The 26,021-nt window shown below is 38.2% G+C and overlaps 1 protein-coding gene across 2 annotated transcripts in view; it reads left to right on the forward strand.

Moving 5' to 3' along the window:
• The window catches only part of STK26 (serine/threonine kinase 26), a 30,278-nt gene extending 6,361 nt beyond the window's left edge, over positions 1-23,917 (forward strand). Inside the window, exons 3-12 of one of the 2 annotated variants that reach the window (XM_027899260.1) lie at positions 9,386-9,616; positions 14,804-14,860; positions 16,510-16,618; positions 16,706-16,863; positions 19,088-19,273; positions 19,925-20,073; positions 20,722-20,815; positions 21,289-21,351; positions 21,442-21,578; positions 21,985-23,917. In XM_027899260.1, coding sequence (XP_027755061.1) covers positions 9,386-9,616; positions 14,804-14,860; positions 16,510-16,618; positions 16,706-16,863; positions 19,088-19,273; positions 19,925-20,073; positions 20,722-20,815; positions 21,289-21,351; positions 21,442-21,578; positions 21,985-22,009 — 1,209 coding nt within the window. In that variant the 3' untranslated portion in view covers positions 22,010-23,917. Of the gene's footprint in view, positions 1-9,385; positions 9,617-14,803; positions 14,861-16,509; positions 16,619-16,705; positions 16,864-19,087; positions 19,274-19,924; positions 20,074-20,721; positions 20,816-21,288; positions 21,352-21,441; positions 21,583-21,984 lie in introns of those variants that run through there. The other variant, XM_027899269.1, reaches the window with a different exon arrangement.
• Positions 23,918-26,021: the final 2,104 nt, after the last annotated feature.

The raw sequence follows: 26,021 nt of genomic DNA on the forward strand, positions 1-26,021 counted from the left end.
TGCTGTTTCTTTCTTACAATAATTGAAAATCAAATTCCTTTCTAATACTGTTTCATCAGTTTTTACTCTATTTAAAGAACTGTCATTTGTTCTTTAAATTTCAACTTCGAACAGTTCTTCTGGGATGAGTCTGTTCTGCTGATAGATGAGGATCATTGAGCACACTCCTTAGTTCTGAAGAACTCAAATCTCATTGGAAGGGTGCCCACCTAGTGATATTTGCTGAAATCTCTTCTGCCAGACGATTACTAGCCAAATAAATTTGGCAAAAGGAACTCAATCAGAGAAACTATTAATACAGGTACTGACAAGGTGGCAGAAGCTTGCAGAACTCATTCTCCCCTGTAGTTCATGCATATGCTTTTTCAGAGATGGGCTATATTGACTGGGTCCATAGCTTGGGAAAGAGCGTGGCTTCAACTAAATTTCTTCTTTATGGGGAAAACTTTGAAGAACTGCATGGTTGATTCTTGGAAGTAGCCAATTTTGTGTTGCTAAAATCTGGATTTGAATGGTATTGATTGAGGCAGTGCATCTTTAAAAGCTTCGTGGCAGGATCTTTCGGGGTTCTGCATGAATTTTGTGTGGATTGATGAAGGAAAACAAGGAATGAGAAATGTTCAGAAATCTGCAGGTTTCACACTTGAACTGTGGAAGGGGGGGGAGTCTGAGAGCCCAGAGTGGCTTCACTGTTTTCATGAACCAGAAGTCAAGAACCATGTGTTCAGTCTTGAGAATGGGGTTTTTTTTCCTGTTTCCCCCTGCTCCCCAATCTTTTGCAGACTTTCCTCTCAACTGGTTACTGTTATATGTTCTGAATATTTGAATAATGTTGACTGGGGGAGGATCAGAGGGTGCCTATGCTTTGCTAGTGACAAGTTGTGTTTCAATGGAGGCTTCTGTGTTGGGAGCTGAATGCAGAATAATAAAAACACTGTACAGCTTGAAGTGACCATGAGTGTGAGCCTAAATGTAAAACACTGAATAAAATAGATCGAATTTCTACTGGTGTAAATCAATTAAAAACATACAGAGAATTATGAGGGGAGCGAGAGGGGAGCGAGATGTTGATCTCTCACCTAGGAAGGTGTCATCTGGCAGGCGGTCTTAGCAAGAACATTTTTACATTCCTGCACAGCTTTATTCTAGCCTAGTTGGCAAGAAGAATCCGATTCTTTTTTTTTTTTTCCAGGGTGTTTCTTTTCCTCCCTTCCCCCTTCCCTCGCCTTTTACGTAATGAGATGCTTTGCCTTGCTATGAATGAGCTGCAAAGTAATTGGAAAAGGAGTTTCCTGAAACGGGCAGGTTGGTTCTGGCAGTGGAGGTTTCTTGCTTTCTTTGTAGCTCATTTTGGAGTTATATTTCTGGTTTTTCATTGTGTCCTTTTTGTAGCTTCAGGTCCAGTATCATTGATATGATCAAGTGCCAGTGTTGAAGAGGAGAGTTCAGCTTTCAGGCTTGTGGTCCTCTGGCCTTGGGGAAAGGACAGAAATCTAGGATTCCAGTAGACTGGTGTGTTTACCTTTCTTTCTCCAAATGGCCCCTCCCAAAACTGAAGGAATGGTGTGATGTCCTCTAACTGGGGTCCCACTTGGGCTTCATTGCAGGCAGTCCTTATGCCTGGAAACTTACCTGTGGTAAATAAACTTGTGGCCTGCTCTTTAACACACCCACACTGTGGTTTGGAGCCATCGTTTTTCAACTAGTGTGTTTCTGCATTGCTTAAATTTTGTTTAGCCTGAAAATAAGTAATGACTTCTTCAGTGGGGGTAGAGTTAGCAAAGATGCATGTGTGTTATACTTAAGGTCTTGTTATTGCTTTTTAGTTTATGAACTGGCAAGTTAAGAACCTGGATTTTGTTGTTATTTTTGTTCTAGCTGACTTATGCTATAAGTTTAATCTTATTTACAGGAGAAGAATCTGTGTATCAAGTTCTAACTTGCACAGAAGAAATGCTAAAATGGCTTCTTAGAGATAGAGTGAAGAGGGAGATCAAATTTACATAGCAGTTGCCACTTAGCTGTAGATGTTGAACCTTTAAATGTTAGGAAAATGGTTCAAATGCCATAATGATATAGTTTGGTGCTGTCAGAGCTCTGACATAGTTGTTCCTTTAAATGGGTGTGGCAAAAATAAAAAAAAAATTGTTTGTGTACTGATAAGCAGGCTGCGTGCTGAAAGGAAAGGCACAGTGCTAAAAGTAGGCTGCAGCCCATAAATGGTTATTTTTCCATATTCCTATTAGATGTGGCTTTTGTAATCTCTCTGCAGATTGGGTTTTTCAAAGCAGTTCTTAAAATGGAGAGGTTACAAGTTTTCAGGAATGAGAAATTGCAGTAGTCCTCTATGTTCTAATTCAGGTTAGTTCACTGAGGTGGGTTAGTTATTCATTCAGTAGTCACTTGTCCTGCACTGTTCAACAGAGGAGATTAAATTTGTTGTGAAAGGTCAGTTTGCTGAACTCTAACAAATGCAGAACTGAGTTTGAACACTTTGGGCAACCAGAACCTGTTGATTTCTTGAACTGATTTCTGTCTCCACTTCTGGATGTCCATCCTTCTAGCTAGGGAAGGTTCAGCTGCTCATGTCTTTTTCAAATCATAGGAAAGATGCACATAATTTGTGGTGGCTTTCCCGCCCCCCTTAATGCCTGTGACTTTTCTGATATGCCATGCTCCTTGGAGATGTGAGCAGACTGAGGAATAGGCAGCTGTATGCAGTGGTTTGAGGACTTTTTTAAAAAGATACAAAGTGGTTAAAAGGTATAGATACATAGAATGGAAGGTAAGTGGTAATCCATTTGAAGTGTAGGATATGTAGGATATTCAGTTACAGAGAAACTGTCATGAGAAATTTCTCATTGTTTCCTTTCCTCAGTGCAGAGGACTCTTTGCAAGTAATTGGTGTAAGTTATTTAATTGCCTGTGTCAAAGAGCTAATCTTTGGGACATGTGGTGTTAGTGCTTTTTTTTTTGCACTTATTTATGCTGTTTCCTAAGCTGCTTTATGTTGTGTTACCAAAGTGAAAGAAAAGCTAAGAATAGAGGAAGTGAGTTCAGGGGTTTCCATTTTCAGCATAATGTACAACTGACAGCTCACATCTGCCACAGGTCAGAGATGGTTTGAATGTGAAGGTGATTCTTTCCTTAAAAATCTGAAAATGGGTGGGTTTGAATGCTGATTTTAGAGCTTTGATAGTCATATGAATTTTCAGGCAGCTTGCCTTATGGCTGACTTGATGAAAACAAAGCCACATGAGTTTTTGCTTGCTATTTTTGCTCTTTTATATTGAAGTTCTCCAGTTTCTCACTAAAAATGGCAATGAGTCTTGGCCTTGTCAGATAAGGGAGATATCCCATACAGGGTGTAACAGAGGTCAGGTCCCATTTAAGGGCAACAAAACTCAGATGTAGTTTTTACTACCTGCTGAGTAAAAAAGCTTGTAGACAATGTAAAAGTCTGATAAAATCAAATTGTTTTGTTGTTAAAGTAATTTTCTCTTCGGTATGTACCACACAGTTTCAGTAAATATTATCAAGTATCTACTGTCCTGATATTTGAGTCTTGAACAGAACTGTGGGGTAGCATCAGAGTTTAGTTCCGTGCCAGAGTAGCTGAGAAGCAAGAGTGTGTGTGTTCAAGATGGAGAAAAAGAAATGTTTGCAGGTTCCACTCTTGTCTTGAATGTCTGCAGCTTCATTTTTTGACAGTTCTTTGTAAGTAACAAATGGATCTGCACCTGTGCCTTCATTAGCTTCAAACTATTGACAGTTTTATGTGTACACACAAATGCCTATGGCACTGTTTCTGTGAATAACTTCAATTGTAATAGGATTTTAAACTAAAATTGGCAGAGGGAGGTGATGAGGAGCTCTAGGAATTAAAGTCTATCACTACTTGCGATGGCTTTGTTATAAAGAAGTAAAATGTTCCTTATGCAGAAAAAATATGGAAATATATATATAGTGTATGTGAATATATATTGTTATATCATTTAATATGCATGGTTTCTAATTACTGTGTATATATATAATATATATATAATACCTGAAACTACATGCAGATACGGTATGGGAAGATATTCAGCAAAGAATATGTGTGTTGATTAAGACATTACTCTTAAGAAGTACTATAGCCTATCACGTTTTCCAGTCTTACTCCCTCTTAATTTTTTTTTGTGTGTGGGGGTTCTGAACAGAAGAAAACTTTAAAAGGTACTTTATTCTCTGAGAGTAGGTGAATGCTTGTGAATGGCGTCAGCAGCAATGTTGACACACATTTCTGATCTGCCATTTGAATGCTAATGTAACTGTGAGGCTGCTCAACAGATTAATTACTGGGGTGATTTTTTATTTGGTGGCACATTTCTTTTGATTTGCTTTGATTTTGGTTTAACTGTTTTACCCATAGCACAACCTGCTTCTCCTCTCCCTTTCTGTAAGACAGCTCTTTACATCAGTTTCCCTCTGACTGCTCCCTGACTATGAAGATCAGGATTTTATTTGAGTGAGCAATTGCTTAAATTACAGTCTTTTAAACACAGGTAATTCTGATGGCTTCCAAATATGCCAGTGCCTGTTAGGCTGCCATACTTCAAAAACATGAGTAAACACTCTATATTACCAACCTTTTATGAAACGTTTTGAATAATTATTGTATCTTTATGTAATGCGTATTTGGGTAATGTCGCCCAATGTAGGTGAGTTATGCACTGCCACAAGTTCAAGGAAACTTCTGTTCCAATCCGGGGATATGGTTGAAAGTCCAGATAGTGTAACAGCATTTCCAGGTCAGGTTTTAGAAATACTCTTAAGACAAGAGGGCAAATGTTCTCACACTGACAGACTACTTAGAAGAAATCTCACGAGATTGTTACATTATTTGCTTTGGGAATCCTAGAGAATGCTGGGTTTTATTTTGTTAAAATTAGGCATTTGTTCAGACCCTGTCCAAGATTCTTTGAAGCTTTGTTTTTTCATTCAGTTATATTTAGTAGCCTTTAATGAAAATCATTACTGAACATTCTCAGAAGACCTGTTTCTCTAAAAGAGCTGTCCTGCACTGGCAGATCCTGAAGCAGCCTGACATGCTATTTCTTCTATGTAATTTGGTGCGTGTCCTTAGGTGTCTGTATGATCTTGGAAGTTAGATATTCAGTGTGTTTTAACTTTTTTTCATAAAAAGAATGTAGAATTTGGAGAACTGGTACATGAAAGGGTCAGAGGTGGCAAGATGAGCCAGCAAGCAGAACATAGCCAGGACATTGCTACAGAAACACGTGTTTATCAGAATCAAAGGAAAATGCTTATATAAACCAGATTGGCAGAACACTTGATGCAACAACTGGCAAAAATTATGGGAAAAAAAAATTTGCTGACAAAAATGTTGCTATAGTGGTTTTTGTTTGGGGCTTCTGAGCAGGTGGTTGGACTGGATGACCTCCTGAGCTCCCTGCCAAGCCGAATTGTGTGAGTCTGTATGTGTCCATACCTATGTCTGTAAACACATACAGTAATGGCACATGGCTGGATAAGAGAGGAGGAGAGATCCACTCCAGACCTCAGGCTGTGCAGTCCTGCTGGTGAAATGGTGGACTTTGAGGCTGCGCGTAGAGCTTGTGTTGTCACGCTCGTGCTGGTGCTGTTAGTCATGTTGGCGAGACTGGAGCTGGCATGTGAATGTGCCTGTGCTTGTCATACTTGTTGCTGCTTTTGTCTGTGGAAACCGGCTTAGGGAGGGGAAGAGCAGGCATTCTCTGCCTGATTCGTCCAGTTAAAGGTGTTATCTTTGGAGAGGTGATGATGGAATCCATAAGCTGCCTATTGTGTTGTTACCATCTGCCACCCAACAGACATGACTTCCCATGGAAACCAATATTTATTTAAAAGAAAAGAAAACCAGTTACTCATGCAGACATCTTTCAAAGGTTCTAAACCTTTTCCCCATTCAATGAAAGATCTGTGAAAGAGCAAGAAATTGGTGATTTGGCTCAGGATTGTTAATAGTGTAGAAATCTTAATTTCTACCATAGTAGAAGCTCAGCTGGCAGCTGTGTTGCACAAATGTAGTGGTATATATCACACACACTTTTATTTATATAAAATATATCTCAATCCTTTTCTATACTTCTGTTGACAAAGTAGTCTTTTAAAGTTTTGTTTTGTTTTAATTAGTTGTAGAAAAACATTCCCGTAGAACAATAGGCTGAAAGACAAGGAAATTAAGAAAGGTAGCAGCAAATCTGTTTCAAAATGCAGTCTTTGTTCTAAGGCCATGTTTTAAGTTACATGGTGTGTAAGGTTTGAATTCTTTCCAAAGGACATTATTTCAATATTAACCATAGTTGGTCAGAAATACTTGTTCTTATCCTAAAGTGTCTGACAGTCCCTTGTCAGCCTGGGTGAGTAATTGAAGCTGTAAAGCTGACTTTGCTTGCTGTGAGAGGATTTTCTGAGAATAGAAAGATGTGACTGTTTCCTCAAGTAGTGCCGCACAATTTGTTCTCCTCTGATGTCCTTCTGTTCCACCTCTCCTTTCCAGGGATGTACATGGAGTTCTGTGGAAGTCCAGCCATGACTGATCTCTCCCTGCACTCCAGCACTCACTGCTAATGGCATTAGGAATTGTTGGAAGTTAAAATAGCCTTCGAAGCTCTGATTCACCTGAAGTTCTTTAGGGGAGAGAGTCTGTAGGCCTGGTTTGTTCTGTTGATGACGATGAAGTGGGTGTATAGGATGGAGTGATGTGCTTTTCCACTCAGGAACCCAAAAGAATATTCTGCTTAAGGTTTCTCCCCAAGCAAATCCAAGTGTTGCCCTTTGAGTTGATCAGACATTTGTGAAGGGCTGGATTAGCTGAGTATGTCTTTGATTAAATTGCTATCTGACCGGAAGTGTTTAACAGGTCTAATCTCAAATCAACAATAGTGATTAGTTAAGCATGAATGACTCCTGAAATCTCAGGTTCTAAGTGTGTCTTAAATTGAAGCTAGTTTTTGTGAGGATGAGTGTTTTAGGGTCAATGAAAAATTTTACCAGTCCTTTCAACTGTTGTTTCTTGAGGTGTGTGTCTTTGTTTATTGTAAATGGAAAATTATCAGTTAATTTTTCCTGGTTACAACTAATGCACTTCAGGAACACTGTAGATTCCTGGCTGAAGGACAGTTTGGCAGCGTAATTGCCAGCTGGGAAAGGCTGCGTGGCAGTCACTGCTGCCTTTGCTACACCTGTCCCTACAATAATTTTTTGAAGCACATCTGAAAATAGACTTTAAATTGAGATTTTTTTTTTTTTTTAAAAAAGCTTTTTAGTTGTAATGATGAAATGGTGGCAGGAGCTGGTGCAGTGATGTATGGCAGTATGGTTATCTTTGGGCAGTCTGAAGATTTACTGGTGTTTTGGGATCTTTCTCACTAAAGGCTTTATGAGCACCTGAAGCCTTCAGTCATTTCCTTTCCTAGTGTAATAGTATTAGTTCTCACAGCTTTCAGACCAAATAGCACTCATCCTCTCTTTTTTTTCATTTACTTTGGTTATTTGTTCATCTCTTAGGTGTTTCACTGGCTTTATCAACAGAAGAAAATACAAATTTTTTTGCTAAACTCTCAGAATTTTTTTGTTTGTTTTTAATGGAGCAGAATAGCAATGAACTCATTAGAGGCAAAGGGGAAATTCCTCAATCTTCTTTTAATGTGCTGCTCAGGAGCAGCGATGTGTCTTGTCTGTTTGCAAAATTTAAAAATCTTAACTCCACAGATCAGTGTGGATCTGCTGTACCACTTCATGTTCCCTCCTCTTGTGCTAGCAGAAATGACAGCTTGGTGTATATGAGCATTGAACTGATTCAGCTGAAAATAAACCTGACAGATCATATGGTTAACTCCTAGCTAAATCTGTTTTCTGATTCATTTCACCATATTGTGGAATAAATTCTGGTTCTGGTAGAAGGGAAGAAGTGACAATAAAGGCCCAGTTGTAAGAAAATGAGGCTGTCCATTTTGAACGAGGTTAAAATAGTAGGGTTTTTTTCCCAGTAAAGATTTTCTCATGAATTTGCAAGAACACCAGTGTAAAATTGTTTTCTGGAGCTACACGTCGATACTCAAGTATTTGGTTATGTAGGGTAATCTGTGCTTTCAGTTGGATTTGTCTGCTTTCACCAAAACAGTCACTTCTTCTGCAGCTTCTGAGTTTTGGAGTGCAGGGAAGATGTAATGCAAAGCATCTCTCTCATATTTTCAAAACTCAGTATTGAATTAGAGGGCTTTTTTTGCAGTTGTTGCATCATCACGTGCTGATTTGTGCAATAAGTTCCCCAGTTCTGACAGCAGTAATGTGTTTAATTCTGTTGCTCTGCAAAGAATAGGCTGTTCTGTCCTCTTGGCATGTCTGTCTTACCTCTTCAAACCTCTTTTTCTGTAAACTTTCATACTGAAGTTCTGTGTTTTTAAACTGTGGAGCATGTCATCTGTGTCCTTCAGAAGTCACTGCTCTGATTTTTGGATACACGAAGTTCTCTAAGCAGCCACATGGCAGGCTTTATCTTGAAAGGGAATGAGAATTTACTTCCTTTTTGTTTCCCTCCTGACTACTTGAGTAGACCTGAGATTTAAAATATTTTTATTATACCCAGCGTGTTGATCTTGAGTAGTTGCCCAGCAGAGATCCCACGCTGTGTGTCCCCATCAGTGCTGTGCTGCCTGGTGTTTGTGCTCCCCTTCAAGGCATGTTTGGGGATACCAGCCAGTTCCAATCAGTGTCCCAAGTTCTGCATTCTGCACCAACCTTCTTATTCCTTCACTGAACATCTCTCAGTCTCTTCTTCTCAGCTTTCTGTCACCACTTTTAACTACCCTGGAGACACCTCGTCTTACCTGATCTCAGAATCGATGAACACCAGGTTGTGCCTTCTTCTCCCAGCTGCCCCTCACTGTTACGGGTTAGGGAGCTGTGTCAGGAGCTGTGTCTGCCCTGGGCTGTTGGCCAGGTGAGGAGCCCGGCCTTTTCTGCCTGGGTGAGGATGTCAGTGCTCCTGTGCCAGTAATTGCATTCCCCAGTCTACTGCACAGACAGGATTAGTATTAAGAACAGCTCCATTCTTTCGTTTTAAAGGGTTGTTATGTGAGGAAGTGAAATGAGGTTTGCACCCGACTCCCTCCCTGGTGAGGCTCATTTACCTTTGACAGAGTTGCATAATGTATGTTCTGTAACTAATAGCTGAATTAGAAGTTAGTGTGCAGGAAACAAATTTATCTGATGCGACCCTTCTGGTGATAATAAATCTGGATGATGTGTTTCTTGGGAAGTAATGAGGGTTAATAACTTGGAAGTAAATTAAGTAACTCATGCATCTTTTTTTTTACCTTCTTTTTTTTGCTTTTTCTAGAACCATAGAGCAGACCCAGAAGAACTATTCACAAAACTGGAACGCATTGGGAAAGGCTCCTTTGGTGAGGTCTTTAAAGGAATTGATAATCGGACACAGCAAGTGGTTGCTATAAAAATCATAGACCTTGAGGAAGCAGAAGATGAAATAGAAGATATACAGCAAGAGATAACTGTTTTAAGTCAGTGTGATAGTCCTTATGTAACAAAATACTATGGATCATATTTAAAGGTAATGTATAGTACTGCACAAAGACTTTCTAGAATGCTGCTAAGAAAATCATCTAAACTTAAGGAAGATTTATCATACCAACCTGACTTTCTTTTTTTAGTAGGTTTTTAATTTTCTTTGAACAGAGCTTTTAACTTAATTTACCTCTTTTTGCTGCTTGCTCTTTGAGGTGGAATTTGCACAGAATTGTGGGGGGAATGATCAGACTTGATAAAGGATTACTTTTGCTGTTGCCACTGCTTTTGGACCTCAGTTTTCTCTCCTCCCTCCACAATCCCTAGCACAATTTTGTGGCCTTTCTGGGCAAGAAAAAAGTACCTTCATAAACCCATTCCTGACGTGGAAAGAAACCCTGCACAATGTAGAGATGTGTTGGTAATTATGCAGCTTAGTAAGCCTGAGACAAAGTAAAACTGACATTAGCAGAGTTATGTAACCCGTGTGAAATGTTATCTAAGGCATAATTTAAAAACAAACAAACAAAAATGTAAACCTGCAGAGATCCAAACTGTTGAGTAAGACTTTTCAACTTGCAAAACTGTCCAGGTACAATCACCTTAAATAATGCTTAAATGTTTTGCACTGCAGACATGTTTTAGATGGTTTTAAAAAACCCTGAAACTATTTAATAAAAGCTAAAAAGTGTTAATCATAGAACTGTATTAAATGTCTGGGGATTTATTTGCTTGCCTTTGGGATTTTGTTGGGTTTATTTTTTTTTTTTTGTTTGCTTCAGTTGGATGGGGTGGTTTGATTTTGAGGGGTTTGAGTGAGTGGTTTTGTTGTTTGATGTCCCCCTCAGCATTTCTGGCTCGTTAAGGTTTAGTGGGTTTTTTTGACAGATCTCTGATAAACTTCTCTGTGTCACACTTGTGCTGTATCTTTCAGTTATACATAAAAGTATTTGCAGAATTTATTTACTTGTGTTCTTTGCAGATTTGGGTTTTTTTCCTGTTTAAATTGCCAAAGTATATAAGACAGATATAGTGGCTTTGTGTTTACTGTATGTTCTTTATACCCAAGTAAACATACAAATTGTCACTCATGTCCCAGCTTTGTTTCTCTTTACTGGGCTCAATCAGTGGGAGTTCTGTTTTATTCTAAGTAGTAAAGCTCCAAGAAGTAGTAGAATTTATTTTCCTGAATCACAGTATGTTAGAACAAGACGGTTCTTCTCAAGATAACTTTGAATTCAGCTAATAATGTTCCCCTGGAGCTGTGCACAAATCGTACTGCAGATCCGGACGTGATCAGTCTTTTTTACAATCCTTTATCTTCTGTGGTGAGCTAAGTCCTAAGTATTATCCTCCTGAATATCCATCATTTCAGCTTTGTCTTGTAGAAGCCCAGTTGTTTGCCCTGAAGTACAAAAAGGTCAAAGTAAATCTTGGAAAGTGTTTTTGCTTGGAAGTGTATTTTCTTGAAAAAGTGTTCTGTGAAATTTTGGAATTAAACAGTGATTTCAGCAGCAGTAAATGGGGAAATTAAGCCTTGGTTTGAGTGGACGTGTGTTATGTTCGCTCTTTGTTTTGTTTTCTGTGAGGTGGTGGGAAGAAAAAGCTTTTTTAGGTTTTGGATTGAGTAGGGAAAGAAAATAGTCTTTTTATTATTTACAGCAGTATAGATATGGGAAGTATAATATAGTTATTCTGTCAGTGCTTTACAACTGTCAACTTCTGGTTAGGGTTTTTTATTTTTTTAAAAGTTTCTGTCAAATATTGGCTCAGCTTAATGCTGCAGTACTCTCCTCACCACTGTATGAGTTCATTCCATTTCTATTCTATTCTAAATTGATAAATTCTGAAAGATTATTGCTGATCTCTTGTTTACATTTCACACTTGTAATGTTTTTGGGGAAGAAAAATTCCTGTGCATGGTGCTTGGGGAGGTGTTTGTGGACTTTTGGTTACTAAATACCAAAGCAAACCCTCAATGCAAAGGCATTCAGGTTACCTACAACACTTACTGGTATTTCTTAGTTCAGTAACCTAGATCTGGTTAAATCTTTAAATTTCATAGTTTTTATTTTGAAGAAACTACATCTGAGACCATGGGTTGACTTCAGATTTATCATATGTTCATCCAGTTGAACTGTTACAGAACATTTTTTGTTGTAACTTATTCTGGTTTTTTAATCAATCTTGAGTAAGCAGATGGTTTGTAGTTAGGTTGAGTTTTCCCTTTAGCAAGATCACATACTTGATAGTTAGAAGTTGTTTCTGACTAAAACAGGGAAGAAGAAATGTTAATTGTGAGGGAGTTCCAATTGCAAGCATTTCAGATGAGAGATTTTATTTTTGTACAGTCTGTTCTACACACTCTGCAGCTTGACAGTCTCCTCGCACTTTAGGATGCAAAGGCAGCCTTGTGGCTGATGGGGATGGAGTGGCCCAGTCCCAGGGAGCCCAGGGCTTGCCAGCTACATTCAGGCTCTTCCAGATGCCCCTGCTGCTGAAAGGCAGAAGGGAAGAGGGTCTTTATTTCAATTACTTGACTTACTAATTTGTAACATAGCTCAGCTGTTGCCATGTAAGTTACTGGTATGTTCTGCAGCCTAGCTGCTCATTAGCTACAGCTTGTTAATCTGACTTGGAAATGTGAGTTGAAAAATGTGGACAGTCCCTTAATAGTTTTCCTAGGAGTGCAGTGTTATTTGTCAATTATCAGGTGTTTTAGTCTTTAAAAACCTTATCATTGGTACAAATGGCAAGATCTGCTTCCTTGTGGTTCTCGGGTTAAAGTTAATGCCAGTTTTCAGTTTTCGTGACACATGTCATTTTAGCTTGGGGTACCTGTACATCTGAAATTTTGAAGTTCAGATGGGAATTTCCCATTGAATTAACCTTAAAGCTTAGGTACTAGTAATTTCTTTTCCTAAATTTTCATCAGGTATCTGGCAAGATCAATAGTGTTTTCTGAATATACTGGTAGGTGATGTGCAAGCACGTGTATAGTCAAAGAATGCACCTTAGTAAACACATTTGTGTACAATAGTGAAATGTTTTACCTTTATATCATCTTTTTACAAAGGTCTGAAGAATCGTGCAAGCTTACAGGTGTATTAATGCAACTTTTGTGGCTGTAACATAACCTAAATCCTGATGTAGGTGCCTGTAGATGTTCATATTTGTGAAAGCTCAGGATCTAAATTTGTCTCCTCGTGCCATATTGCACTTTGATTGCAATTAACGTCACATCTCAATAAATAAAACATTAGGTATGGAGGGTACCTGTGAAAGGGATAATGCACAGGAGTGCAGCAGGGTAAGTTAGGTTAGGTAGCTAAAACGAGTGTTTTCCTCAAGCCTAATGGCTTATCAGAACGTATTACTACCCTACCAGTTCAGGCAAGAAAAATATTTAATGTTACCCTAGTTCTGGCATGTTCTGGTTGCACAAATTTGTGAAGCTTGATAAAATGCTTCAGCTGTACTTTCCCTGTAGTCTCATAGAGGTAGATCTTGTCTTGGTGACTGAAATCTCATGATTGTTTTCCTTATTTGCCACTTAGACCGAGGTTTTCAGTATCTGACCTTGTAACTATTATGGCCAGCTGGGTTTGCTCTTTTCTGATTGAAACAAACCTGAAGTTATTCTCAGCCTTTCAGAATATGGAAAAATCCTATAGTAGCATCCAGAGACTTCCATCAGAATTGTGCAGCACTTGGTGCAGCAAAACTTTGAGACAATCTAAAGATACTGGTTGTTCTACATTGTCTATTTATACTTGTCTGACCAAAAATAGCTAGGAAAAAGGTTGTTCATGCCTGGCTAGAAAATACCCACACCCATTTACAGTGGATAGTAGCAATTTCTTTGAGACATTATTTGAGAAACACAGGACTTACTCATTTTCACCTTGTCCTGTTTTCAAGTAATAGTCAAATCCTCCAAACATGTCTGGTAACCACAATGTTTGCCTTGAACAGGAGTTCCTTGCAGGTCTTCTGAGCTGACAAAGTCGGGCTTTATAAAAACTGCTAAAATTAGCCAGCCCTTCCCTGCTGAGATCATAATATTGGAATAGACTCTCATAAATGGTGTGTTTTTTAAATTCAGTATAAATCTAATAGAGCACACTTTGTTAAGATAATTGGATGTGGTGCTTTCAGAAACTGCACCTTTATTTGCTCATTGAGTTTTCTTTACATTTCCATCCCTGGACAAGCCATAGGGTGGGAAAACATACAATGGAAAATGCAAGAGGCTTTAAAGAGTTCTCATGCCCTGGGTTTGTGCTGTGTTATAAGGAACTAGCACTAGTAAATATTTGCTGGAGACTTACACAGTGTGCATGGTACTTCATCAGCTCTGGTTCAGTTGAGTGTTTTTAATAACTAGATTTTATTTTAAATAAATGTATTTATTCACAGAATTTCCGGGAGCAGTAGCCCATAGATTCATATTTGAGTTCTGTCTGAAAGGTGAGGGGACTCTGGCAAGTAGCAGAAGATCCCAGTTTTGGAACACACAGTCTGTAGATCTGCCACCAAATCATTCCAGTTTTGTTCATATGAACCAGCCATCTTTCTCAGCAACACGCCAAGGGCAAAGGCAGCATCTGGAAATCAGCGTTAGAAGAATTTGCCAGTTCTAGTAGTTGAGACATCTCCACAGAGAAACTGAAGGCACCTTGCAGCTGCTTCCATTAGGCTTTAAATTTCTGTTGCCTTGAAACAGGTTCACACTTACGCTCTTGCTCAAAAGTAATCTTAAGTTTTGAGTATTTTCTTCAAATGAGACGCGTGGTGGTGTTAAAATAAAATTTTCTATTAAAATCGTAATGTTTCTCTATGACAAATGACTGGAATTGATAATTCTAATGCAAAGACAGTCTTTTTTAAGAACCACAACCTTGCATTAAAACACCATGGTTAAGCTTAAACCACCACCTAAGCACTTTTTCCTCTGAGTTCCATCCCTTTATGTGAAATGATTTTTAGATACTAGTTAGCAGATTAGTGCTGATGGGGTTTTTTGTTGTTTTTTTAAATACAGAAGTCAAACTTACAGATTAATATTTTAGACTTCACAGGAGCTCTGTGATCATTCTACAAGAAGTAATTACATGTAACTTGGTGCTTAATGGGACTCTGCATTTGCCTTCGTGCTGGTAGTTTATTGAAATATATATAATTTTTTTTAAGGCAGCCTTGGACTTCTAACATTTCATGCCTTCCTTTACAGGGCACAAAGCTATGGATAATAATGGAGTACTTGGGTGGAGGGTCAGCTCTGGATCTTGTGAGTACATGATTATGCATTATAAGTACCAGTGAACTTCTATTTCATTGTGCTCTTATAGCACTTAATAAAAATCAAGTACCTGGAGGCAGCTGATATTATATCACTGCTCCAGAAGTAGTTCTGTTACATTGAATTCATGTTAATTTTTTAATTTTACTCCTTGTCTCTAAGCTTTAGGAAGCACCTATTTGTTCTCAGTCAAATGTAAGGCAATGTTTTTCTAGTATGAGAAGTACTCTTCTTGCTGTATGCGGTGGGTTTGTGGTTTTGGGATCCTCTGTCTGTCCTTTCTCACCTCCTCCCAGCAGAATTCATTGCATTTATGTAAAAACTCTTTCCTTTAGGTTTGGGTCTCAGGAATGAATGAAACTTGTGTCTGTGGATACAGTTAATTTTAACTGGGTAAAAGGTGTTGGGTTTTCCATTTTCAGGTATTTTTGGTTAAGCATGAAGGTGCCTTTTACTTCAGATAGTGTGGCATTCATGGAGGGTGTAGCTTGGAGAGCGCACGAGCACAGTCCGCTGTGTGTGGCTGTGGTTTCCCTGTAGTTTCAGTACAGCTCTGCCTCAGCTTTAACGCTGCAGACCCACCCTTTCCTGTAAGATAATATAGCTCAGTCTTTCTTTGTGTGATTCTGAAGGGAAAATATCATGTCTTCACTATTACAGGATGGTGATAATTATGTGTTTGTTAACAGGGGTCCTGTCTGTGAGAGTTTTGAAGTATGTGCTTGACTTCACAAATCTATTTAAACTTCTTTATGGAATTATATCACATCAGCTCAGCTACAGGAATGCAAAAGCATAGTAATTATGTGTAGCATGTGGTAGTTTGTAGCTCTGGAACCTGGTCTTTTTGAGAAAGGGGCTGTGAGATACTCTTAACAGTTCAGAGTAATTGATAATTTTCTGTGGAGTGTCAGAAAGAGTGGAATAGCTTTTACTAGTGACAGTTTAAATCACTGAAGCTTTAGAAGAATAAAATTTGTTTTGCCTCACTTTGCCTTACCATAATTTCATGGTGTTCACTGTTTCATTGCTGTGTTGTTGGTATTTTTTTTAGTAGCAGAATCACCCACCGTAATTGCTTCTGTTTTACTCACATAGTTTTCTAATGTGCAAAGTTTAGACTTACTCAGTACTAGGAGCTTTATAGTAGCACATTATGGTCTTGATGCAAAAGCAAGCATGGAATTAAAAATGCTGGAACAAGTAAAAACTGCATCATTAAATTTAAAAGCCACAGTCAATGGATTAATCTGTTTTGAAATAAACTGGGTTACTTAATTTACTTAATCTAAATTGCAAAATTCAGACTGGTATGTTCACTGTAGGGAAATGTAACTGTGGAAAGTTAGTTCTTGCTTTTCGTGTGCTTTGCATTCTGAGGGGAGCACAGGCAGTGTATATTAGAGGAGGAACAGCATTTTCAATGTATTATCTGTCAACAGCATATTTTGAAGATGATCATTCAAGTGGTCATTCCATTCTACCAGAATGTTGACATAAGTAATTGCATATTTCATGAATTCTGTTAGTTCTCTATTTTTAAAAAAATCTTTCAGGATCAAGATTTAATTTAACCAATAACAAGGCAAAAATTAGATAAAATACTACAATTATTTTAATGTGTCTTTTCTTTAAAGCTGCGTGCTGGCCCTTTTGATGAGTTCCAGATTGCTACCATGCTAAAGGAGATCTTGAAAGGTCTCGACTATCTACACTCAGAGAAGAAAATTCACAGGGATATAAAAGGTGTGTAATATTTCAAATGTTACTTTTTTAAAGCCTTTAAAAACATAAGAACAGTATTCTAATTTAGATATTATTTCCCCTTGGCAGCTGCCAATGTCTTGTTATCAGAACAAGGCGATGTTAAGCTTGCTGATTTTGGGGTTGCTGGGCAGCTGACAGACACACAGATTAAGAGGAACACCTTTGTTGGAACCCCGTTTTGGATGGCCCCTGAAGTTATTCAGCAGTCAGCTTATGATTCAAAAGTAAGTATGAGAGTGGAACACCTTTTCTTTGTATCTGGTAATCCAACAGCATCTACTTTAATGTTTTTGCTTTTAGATCTATCGGTGTGGAGAAAAAAAGTAGATTTCAAATTACAGGGTTTCAAACACTGAATTTAATAGTAGGATTAAATTGTTTTTATACAGTAATTACATGTCATTGTCCACCCCTGCAGGCCATATGCAAAGTCACCAAGTAAACTGATGCTGTCATGTGCCGTTCAGAGCAACTCCCACTATCCTTTCAGCATTGGGGAGTGGTTGCTTTGGTTTCAATTCAGTGTTTCTCATTTAATTCAAACGGTAATAAAGTACTCACAAAGTAGAATACCACCAAAACTTGGTAGTTTATTTAAAGCCAGGATGGTGACTAAAATTGTACTCTCTTCTCAGATTTTTATGCACAGCTCCGGATAAAATTTCTTAAATGGTATTTCTGAGGACCCATGTAGTGCGGAAAATTTTAGCACAGGTCACTGATCTGAGAAGGGTAAAAAGTGACTTGATAGGTGTGGTACCATTATGGTACCTTGTGCATTTCTTTTGTCTTGGGAGCTGCTGATGGATGACTAATTGCAAAGGAGCGTTTCCCTATGTGAACTAGCAGTAGAAAAGCAGAGCTACTCATATGTGTTTCTGAGGATTAGGAACTGATGTTAGAAATGACAATAAGGAGGGGACAGTCCCCTCTTCTCCTTTGTGTAAACCTACAAGATGATCTTGAGTGCACGGTTAGGGAAATGGCAGCATGTTTTAGTGCTGACATTGAACTGCCCATTCCATAGATACAACCTTAAATAGGAGCAAGAAATCTAATAATCCTGGGATGTGCAAAGTAACATTTTCATGCTGTTTTGTTTTTTTTCCTACAAACAGTAAACATAAAACTGTACTTGTGATGTGCACATAAAGAAGAGACTGTTGACTGTCTGAGCTGTCCTGAAAATATTCACACTCCAGGAGACTTTCCCAGGATAATTCAGACTTGAGGGAATTTGTGTACTTGCCACAAGGGTTCTTCTGATAAGAAAGTTGTAGTTCTCCTGTTAAGGGTTTCAGTGGTGCAACTGTATTGTTGTGCTCCCTAGGGCGTTTTGGAAAAGCACTCTACCCTGCTTTAGAAGTGTGTTTGGCCAGTCAAACTGGGAGTAATTCCTCTTCTGCTTGCCCTGTGTATAGATCAGCTTTACCACCCCTTCATTTGCATTTTCCCAGCAACCTGATCTTTTGCCTTCCACGTCTCTTCAGTATGTTGCAAGAGCAATGTCCTCCCCCTTTTCTTTCCATGCCAAAAGTCTGGTGGGAAAGCCTTTGGTAAGAGAGATGAAGGGTTTGGACAGGATACACTTCAATTTCTAGACTAATACTGATGATTTTGGTATCTGGGCTGAATTTTAACCTTTCTTCTGTCCCTACTCCAAAATAGTGGAAAATAAAACAGAAATTCATTTTTTGTAGTGCCTGACATTTACAAGCCCCATCTCTTGTAAAAACATTTTGCTCCAATCACAGTTTTTCATTGTGGTTATGTTATTTCAGTAATAAATGATGAGCTAGTTTAATTATTTGATAATAAGTACAGCTATTTGATACAAATACAGAATTTGTTTATAAGGCTTACTTTTAGCTAAAATAAATAGCACGTTGTTCAGAAATTTACACTGTAAACTTGGTGTTTCAAGTCTAACTAGTCAATAATTTTCCAGCTAAATTCATCAAGCAGTCTGTTAGGGAAGAAATTAAGTGATCACCTGCTGGATTTGCTTCAGGTTTCTGCCTTGTTCCATTAGAGTGAGCTGTCAAACAAGGTTGGATACCTCAGTGCATTGGTTTAAAAAGTGATGTCACCATGCAGCTTTGCTACCTAAACAAACTCTGAATTAGACATTGGAAATTGGTTTCGGTTTGTAGTTAACATATAGAAAAAAATCAAAGGAAGATCAATGTGTCAGAAGCTTTTTCCAAATGCGTGTGAATTTAGGTGCTCATTTAACTTGCAGACAGTGTTAGAGCAGTGACTGCAGCAAGAGTGATGATGTAGATGTTTGTCATTAAAGACTGATCAAGTTAGCCAGGTCTTTGGGAATCAAGTATTCCCAAAGTATTAGAAAGGTATGTTTGCATTACATGTGAAGATGTCAGTTATTATATACTTTGTCATAATAGCTCTTAATTTTGTACTAAATGTCTTTTTCCCTTTTTTCAGGCTGACATTTGGTCATTGGGAATCACAGCAATTGAACTGGCCAAGGGGGAGCCTCCCAACTCTGATATGCATCCAATGAGAGTTCTGTTTCTCATTCCGAAAAACAATCCTCCGACTTTATTAGGAGAATTCAGCAAACCTTTTAAAGAATTCATTGATGCATGTCTGAATAAGGACCCAACATTTGTGAGTAGATCTGTCTCTCTGTGTTTGTGTGTGTGTGTGTAAACAGCTGTTCTGGATTTGTTTTCTACTCTCTCTTACTTACAAAGTATTTTCCTGGTGTTGTGCATCGTTGTTGATTGAAATAATTTTAGAGACTACGCTTTCCACTGTAAATGCTGGTGGTGCTTTTTAATAGCTCTGTCTCCATCCTAGTCTCTTTTGTTTAAAATACTCAAAGGAGGAGGGAGAACGCTGAAAGAAATTACGGTGGCAGAGACAGATTCCTAAAGCACACTGAAACCTAGGATAGTGTCAGAAGAGAAGCTTTAACAGAGGAGAGAATCATCTTAGATCCTTTTCTCCAGCACAGCTTTTGCTCTCTGAATTCAGCTTACAAGGAAAAGTTGCATTGGAGAATTTTGATTAGTCATTTTCCTGGGTGTGACCTTTTAATGTAGAGGGATAAACTGTGTAGTCTCTGGGTGACTTGACCGTATTTTTAGAGTGCTTGCAAATGTGGATTACTGGCTTTTCTTGACTTCCTGTTCCACTAATTTCCTGATGCTAAACAAGTTAGCTCCAGAAGTCCGTTGTCTTACTAAATCTCCCCTATTAACATTTAAAATTGTGAAATGTTAGCATAACATTAAATATTTAAAGTGTTTCTTACAGCGCCCCACTGCAAAAGAACTTCTGAAGCACAAGTTCATTATGAAAAATGCCAAGAAGACTTCCTATCTGACAGAACTGATTGATAGGTTTAAGAGGTGGAAAGCAGAGGGACATAGTAGTGATGAAAGTGATTCCGATGGTTCAGATTCGTAAGTTTCTTTTCAGTTTAGTCTCTTTTGTTTTGTTTTATTTATTTTGATAATGTTACTAAAGTAAGTTTACTGCAGTTTCTCTGTGTAACTAACTCAATTTCTGTACACCTGTCTTTGTTCCATTTGTTTTTCATCGGCTTCTTTCAAGAAACCCTCTGTATGAGCCTAAAGACTAATGCATAAGTCAAACCATGTGCTCATTATCTCTTTAAACCTTCTCTCTCTGAACTCACAGTTCTGTTTAAGTGCTATGTATTTCCTAGTCTGGGGCTAGTGGTTGTACCAAAACCAGTGAATCACAATTAGGGATATTACAGAGCAAGGTTGAGGTGCATGAAGAAGTTTGCACAATGCCAGTGGAACAACATGCTTTCTGTAAGTCTCTTGCTTTTCTGGATATCAGATAACTGTTTTAAATGGGATGCCATGGGAGAAGGTAAGCTTTGTGGGTAGATAACATCTTCTCTTTGCTTTGATCACATTTCAATTTATCCAGCTTCTTTTAAAGTTCAATTAATGTTTCAATCCATGTTTTGCTTCTTATTTTAAGGAACACGGAACTAATCTGTATAGATTTGTTATGTATTTGGGTTACCTGTGTTATGTTGTGACTAGTGTTATGCACATCGTGTCCTTTTTCTTCAGGGAGTCCAGTAACAAAGAGAACAACTCTCACCCTGAGTGGAGCTTTACTACAGTTCGGAAGAAGCCAGATGCAAAGAAGCTGCAGAATGGGACGGTATGTGCGGTCTGAAGGCTTCTTTCTACCTGCTGGTTCTGAAGCCAGTTTAAGGAAGATGGTGATAAAACTTAGTATATTCACTTTTCATAGGAACTGATTATTTTTTTGTCGTTCAAGAGACAATGCCTGTTGGCACTATTTCCTATGCCCGTGTCAGCCCCAAATGCAGAACATACTGCAGATTTACTTGATTGTTACCTGTTCATAGAGGTAGGAATTTTAAAGACTTACAATATTAGGGAGGAAAGGCTGAACTGTTTTCCTGACCCTATATGACACTGAGATAGGTCATCAGGTATCTATTTCAACATCCCATATGGTCTGTTGATGTACTGTGCCTTTGTTGGTTTTGTAACATATTTTCAGCACTTTTTAAAATTTACTGAACTTCCAAAATCACATGTGATGTGTTAAAGGCAGTGTGTATGTTGTTTAACATGCTAATGTAATCCTTATTTGTTAACTTCTAGGATCAGGATCTTGTTAAAACTCTGAGTTGTTTAACTATGATAATCACCCCTGTGTTCGCTGAGGTAAGTTTTGGCTTAAAAATCTTCTTTGAAAGCATTAGCCAAATGTCTGATAACTTTAATAAGTTTTATCTGTTTTGTTTTGCTCCTCAGCTCAAGCAGCAGGACACAAATAATGCTAACAGAAAGAAAGCAATTGAGGAACTTGAGAAAAGCATCAATATGGCAGAAGCAACATGTCCAGGGATCACAGATAAGATGGTGAAGAAGCTTATGGAGAAATTTCAGAAGTAAGTAGTTTAGTGATAAGGGAAAGGTCTGCTATGTCCAGTGCTTTGAACTTTTATCTTTGGTAGTTATAGGTAACACTTCCTTTTGAGACTAAAGCTAATAGTAACAATTACTATGTCTGGTCTTCTAGTGATGGAGGTTTACTGTACTTGTTGTGTCTTGCTTCCTTTAATTTAGGCTGCAGTTTTGTTGTAAGCATATTTACAGCCAGTAAGGAGACAGAGAATCTTTGTCTTACCTTTTTTAGGAATATTTTCTTGACAATGTCACTTCTGGTGTTTTTTTGTCTCTGAACTGGTGAGATGAAGACGTGTACTAGTTTAGTGATGCAGAAATAATTATATGCTGTTTGCCTAGCTGAAACAATATAATTAAAAAAAATTTACTTGCATTTTTTATCTGTAGATTTTCTGTTAATGACTCATCCTAAGAAACTTCACACAATTGACTGCTGTTTCGTATGGACCCAGTGAAACCCACCAAAACTACTTCAAGCTTGGCAGTGCTTAGCTCATGAGCTCCTTGTGCCTTTTGGATCTTTGCAACATATTGATGGTGATTGAGGATTTGAAAGAACCTACTCAACTATTTTGTGGCAGTGCACATGGTTTTATATTTTCAGGAAATTATTTTGTAAAGAACAACTTTTAATATTGTAGTTTCACCTGTTTAATCTGATAAATGTTGAGGTGCAATTTTGCTTTTAGAGATAACCATTACTTTAGTTAATAGAATGTGCAAGTACAGTATGTTTTGATGCTGTTTTGTTCCTGTACATGGGGTTGTACAGGTCTTTTATATTCATGAGTTAAACTTTTGTAAATCACTAACAAGCTTCAGAGAAAATAGCTTTTTCACAAGCGTATTCAAAACATGTAATGTAGTGGCAAGGGTATTGCTGTAGCACCTGCTTCAACCAGCATATAGTAATCGTGCCCTGAAAAACAAACCTGCAACAGTATCTATTTTAATTCTGAATTGGTACAGTATTTTAGGCAGCTCTATGATTAAATATATTTGAGAGCAATATGTCAATAGTTTGCAGGTGATATGTAGCAACAGGTCTATCCTGATGTACAGTATGTGTATTACCTTTTAGAACAGGTTTTGAAGTAGTAATTCAGTCTTATATCATCATGGTAGGAAAATTTAGAGCAATACAGTTGAGGGGGTGGGGCTTTTGGCAATAATGGACAAAACCTGAAGTCCAGTTTAACTTAATTTAATTTTTTTCCTCTGAGTACACATGCCTGGGTGGAAGGGAGCCAGAGAAGCCGAGCGTCGCATGTTACATACCTCACACGCAGGTATCAGTGTAACACCAGCGTTCTGTGTGGTGGTGTTGTTTCTCCTGTAAGATATTTATACACATTTTTTGTTCTTAAATACATTAAACACAGTACATCAGCATAATTTGTTTATAATTTTCTGAAAGTGTATTTTAAATATGTATTTACCAGTTAATATGCAAATAACTGAGTTATAGATATTCTTTCACAAAAAGGTAGTACTGTGCAGTACGGAGTGATTTTTTTTTTCATAAAAAGTAGATAAGACTATAAAGTTGCTTTCAGTTATATATTTATGGTACTGCTAGATGGGTAATCTCTTCTGTTGGTTTTTTTGTTGTTTTTTTTTTCCCTTTTTTAACCCAGTATGTATATTATGCTGAAGTTTTGAACTGGGATTGTTTTTCAGTACTTAGCTGTGGAACTGTTGGTGTAAATTTATTTTTGATAAAGGCTGGGTGTGTTTATTTTATGGTTCAGACCTGCACATTTTGTTTTTGCACAAAAGTCATTTTAAAGAATCTGAAATATATCTGCCAAATATTGAAAAAGTAATGGTGTGCAAGTAAATACTGCATTTTCAGTCAAATGTTGCCATTACATCATTTTTTATATAAAGGACACTCGTGAGAGATGGTGGTTAGATATGCCAAGGACAATTATTTTCAATGGTGCCTACACTGTAAAAAAATTACTTTTAACTCCTTGTTTTAATTTTAAAAGAAATGTTTCTGTTTAAAACTTTCATCTGCTATATAACTGAAATTCAATTAGAATTTATATCTGAGAAAAAAGTCTGGAAATAGTTTTTGAAAACAATAATGTTATGGATTAAATAAATATTTTTATAAATGTAAAAGCAGAAAAAGTTGTAAATACAGTTGATCTGAAGCTTTACAAAATAACTGCATCACAGAAACAAATTGTAGTGCTCCTCTAGCTTCTATAGTTGTTAGTCTTGTAAATCTGTTTATAGATGAAGCTTATTTCAATGTTTTGGGGGGTTTTAAATGGTTTAAAAATAAATATTTAAGTTCTGTAAACTTTGATGAGCTTGTTGTGTTGTGCATTTTATCCTGAATTTAAGCAGCTGTGCAGAGGTGTGGACGTGGCTCTTACAGCCCTGTGCTCTAGTTCAGGAAAGGTGATCCTTGCATGGTGGTGTGGGGGTGCTCTGTGTGCCTTCCCCCCATGCTGTTCTTGTCCAGAGGACACATGCCAGCTGCTGCACCACAGGAATGAACCCAGGGTTCAGTGGGATTCCACTCCTAGAGAGGAGACTCCAGGATCTGTGAGCTCAGACAGACATGTGTGGCCAGTGAGGACACGGGAGCGGTGTCAGAACGCTCCGACTGCGTTTGACCTCGGCGCTGGGGAGTGAAGGTACACAAAGGCCTGTGCCACAGATCCCTTGGCTTTCACTTTGGCAACCTCAACCCAAATCCCATTTTAAGGAGCTCCATACAAATTTTTCACAATTATAAACATTTTCACTTCCATGTCTCTTCCCTTAAGGTGTACTCATTATGTGGGAATCCGAGGGTAGAGGTGATGGGAATTCTTGCCAAATTTTGTAGCTGATGGCTCAAGATTCTGTTGACACGGAATCTTTAATCTGTGCAACTCTATGAACAATTCTGGGTAGGTGGGGTTAGGGAATGACACGGGAATTTGGAACGTGACCTATGTATAATACGACTGTAACAAGTTGCTGAACTGTGGTGCCTCTTCTTTTCCTGTGAAATGGGTGGGATGTATACCTACCTCGTGGGACAGCGTGGGGAAAAACCCAACCATGTGTATAATACAGCCTTGTTCTCTTAGAGCACAGGCCATTCAAGAAGGTTTTTTATTGAGCTGCATTTCTGCTCCTGAAGTCTCTGTGCATCTTAAGACTGTAATTAACTCCTAAGAATGGGTGTCTGTATTGCTGGTTCCAGAGAAGCTATTTTTTTCCCACATGTGTTTGTTAGTTATTGATGAACTGTGTAACTTAATCAGCAGTATTCTGTTGCTGGCAGATAGCTAATGGAAAGATATATCAAAATATTCATGCAGGAACCATCTTTGTGCTTGTTTGGTTTGCCAGGCTTCCCACTGTAGGTTGAGAAGAGTTGCTACTGAAGCAGTCTGAGTTGCAGAATAGAGAAATGTATTTATTGTTGGGTAGGTGAGTCCTTTATCAGTGTAACCTCTCTTACAGCCCTTGGTCTCTGACCCCTCTATTCGCTTCTGTACAGTAATTAAGTGTAGTGGTGTCACACCTGCTCCTGCCTTCAGTCGAATGTCAGTGGCTGAATAGGAGACACGTAAATTTGGATGTGTTTGCACAAAGATTAGCAATTGTTGAAAGTCTGATTCTTATCACACCGCTTTATGACTTAACACTGGAATAAAATTATTTTCCTCTTTGTAAAGTTTTAATGGTATGCGTGCTGGTTTGTCTTATTTCACATCTTTCCAATAAATGAAGTAACACTTACTACAGAGATGAGGTAACTATGCTGAAACCTGTCAGTGCTTCTCCAAACTGAAGTTTTTTGAATATTGTGTACATTTTGCTTCTTTTTATTTCCTAACACCTCTGCCTTAAAAGTCGCTGAACATTGTGCATCTGAATTTCAAGATCAGGTTTATCTATTTAATATAAACCAGTTACCTCAGTCTGAATGCACTGAGTAGGTTAATGTTTTCATGCTGTAATGGTGCTGTGCCTCCTGCCCTTCTATAATACTTCCTTGTGTAAGGGCTGTAACAGTTTACATTTTCCAGGTACTGCTGTCTGTCTTTCACCACTTCCATGTCCTCTCTATATCCTTGTTTTCTTCCTTAGAAGAAACACAGTCATTTACACAGATGTGCTTGTTTCTTTGGGGTGAACAGGGCTGAGCAGGGACCAGGGAGAAGGACTTACTCAAGGCTTGTTTCAATTGTTCCTCGACATGTGAGACACTGCTTTCTGGGATTGTTCCTTAATTTTAGCAATCCCAAGAAAGCTGGTTTACGCAATGGATGTAGCCTGGAGATGTTAATTTCTGTCACTTGCTGACGAGCTGCTTTGTTCCTCTGCTATTGTTGACTGTCCTGTAGGATGTGCTGAGGCACAGTGCCCACGCTGTGCCCCAGTGCTCTCTAGTCAATGGAAAAATCCAA

Source organism: Empidonax traillii, unplaced genomic scaffold, assembly GCF_003031625.1.
Source record: "Empidonax traillii isolate 1590-97213 ecotype Southwest subspecies unplaced genomic scaffold, ASM303162v1 scaffold20:size5563877, whole genome shotgun sequence".
Classification (NCBI taxonomy): domain Eukaryota; kingdom Metazoa; phylum Chordata; class Aves; order Passeriformes; family Tyrannidae; genus Empidonax; species Empidonax traillii.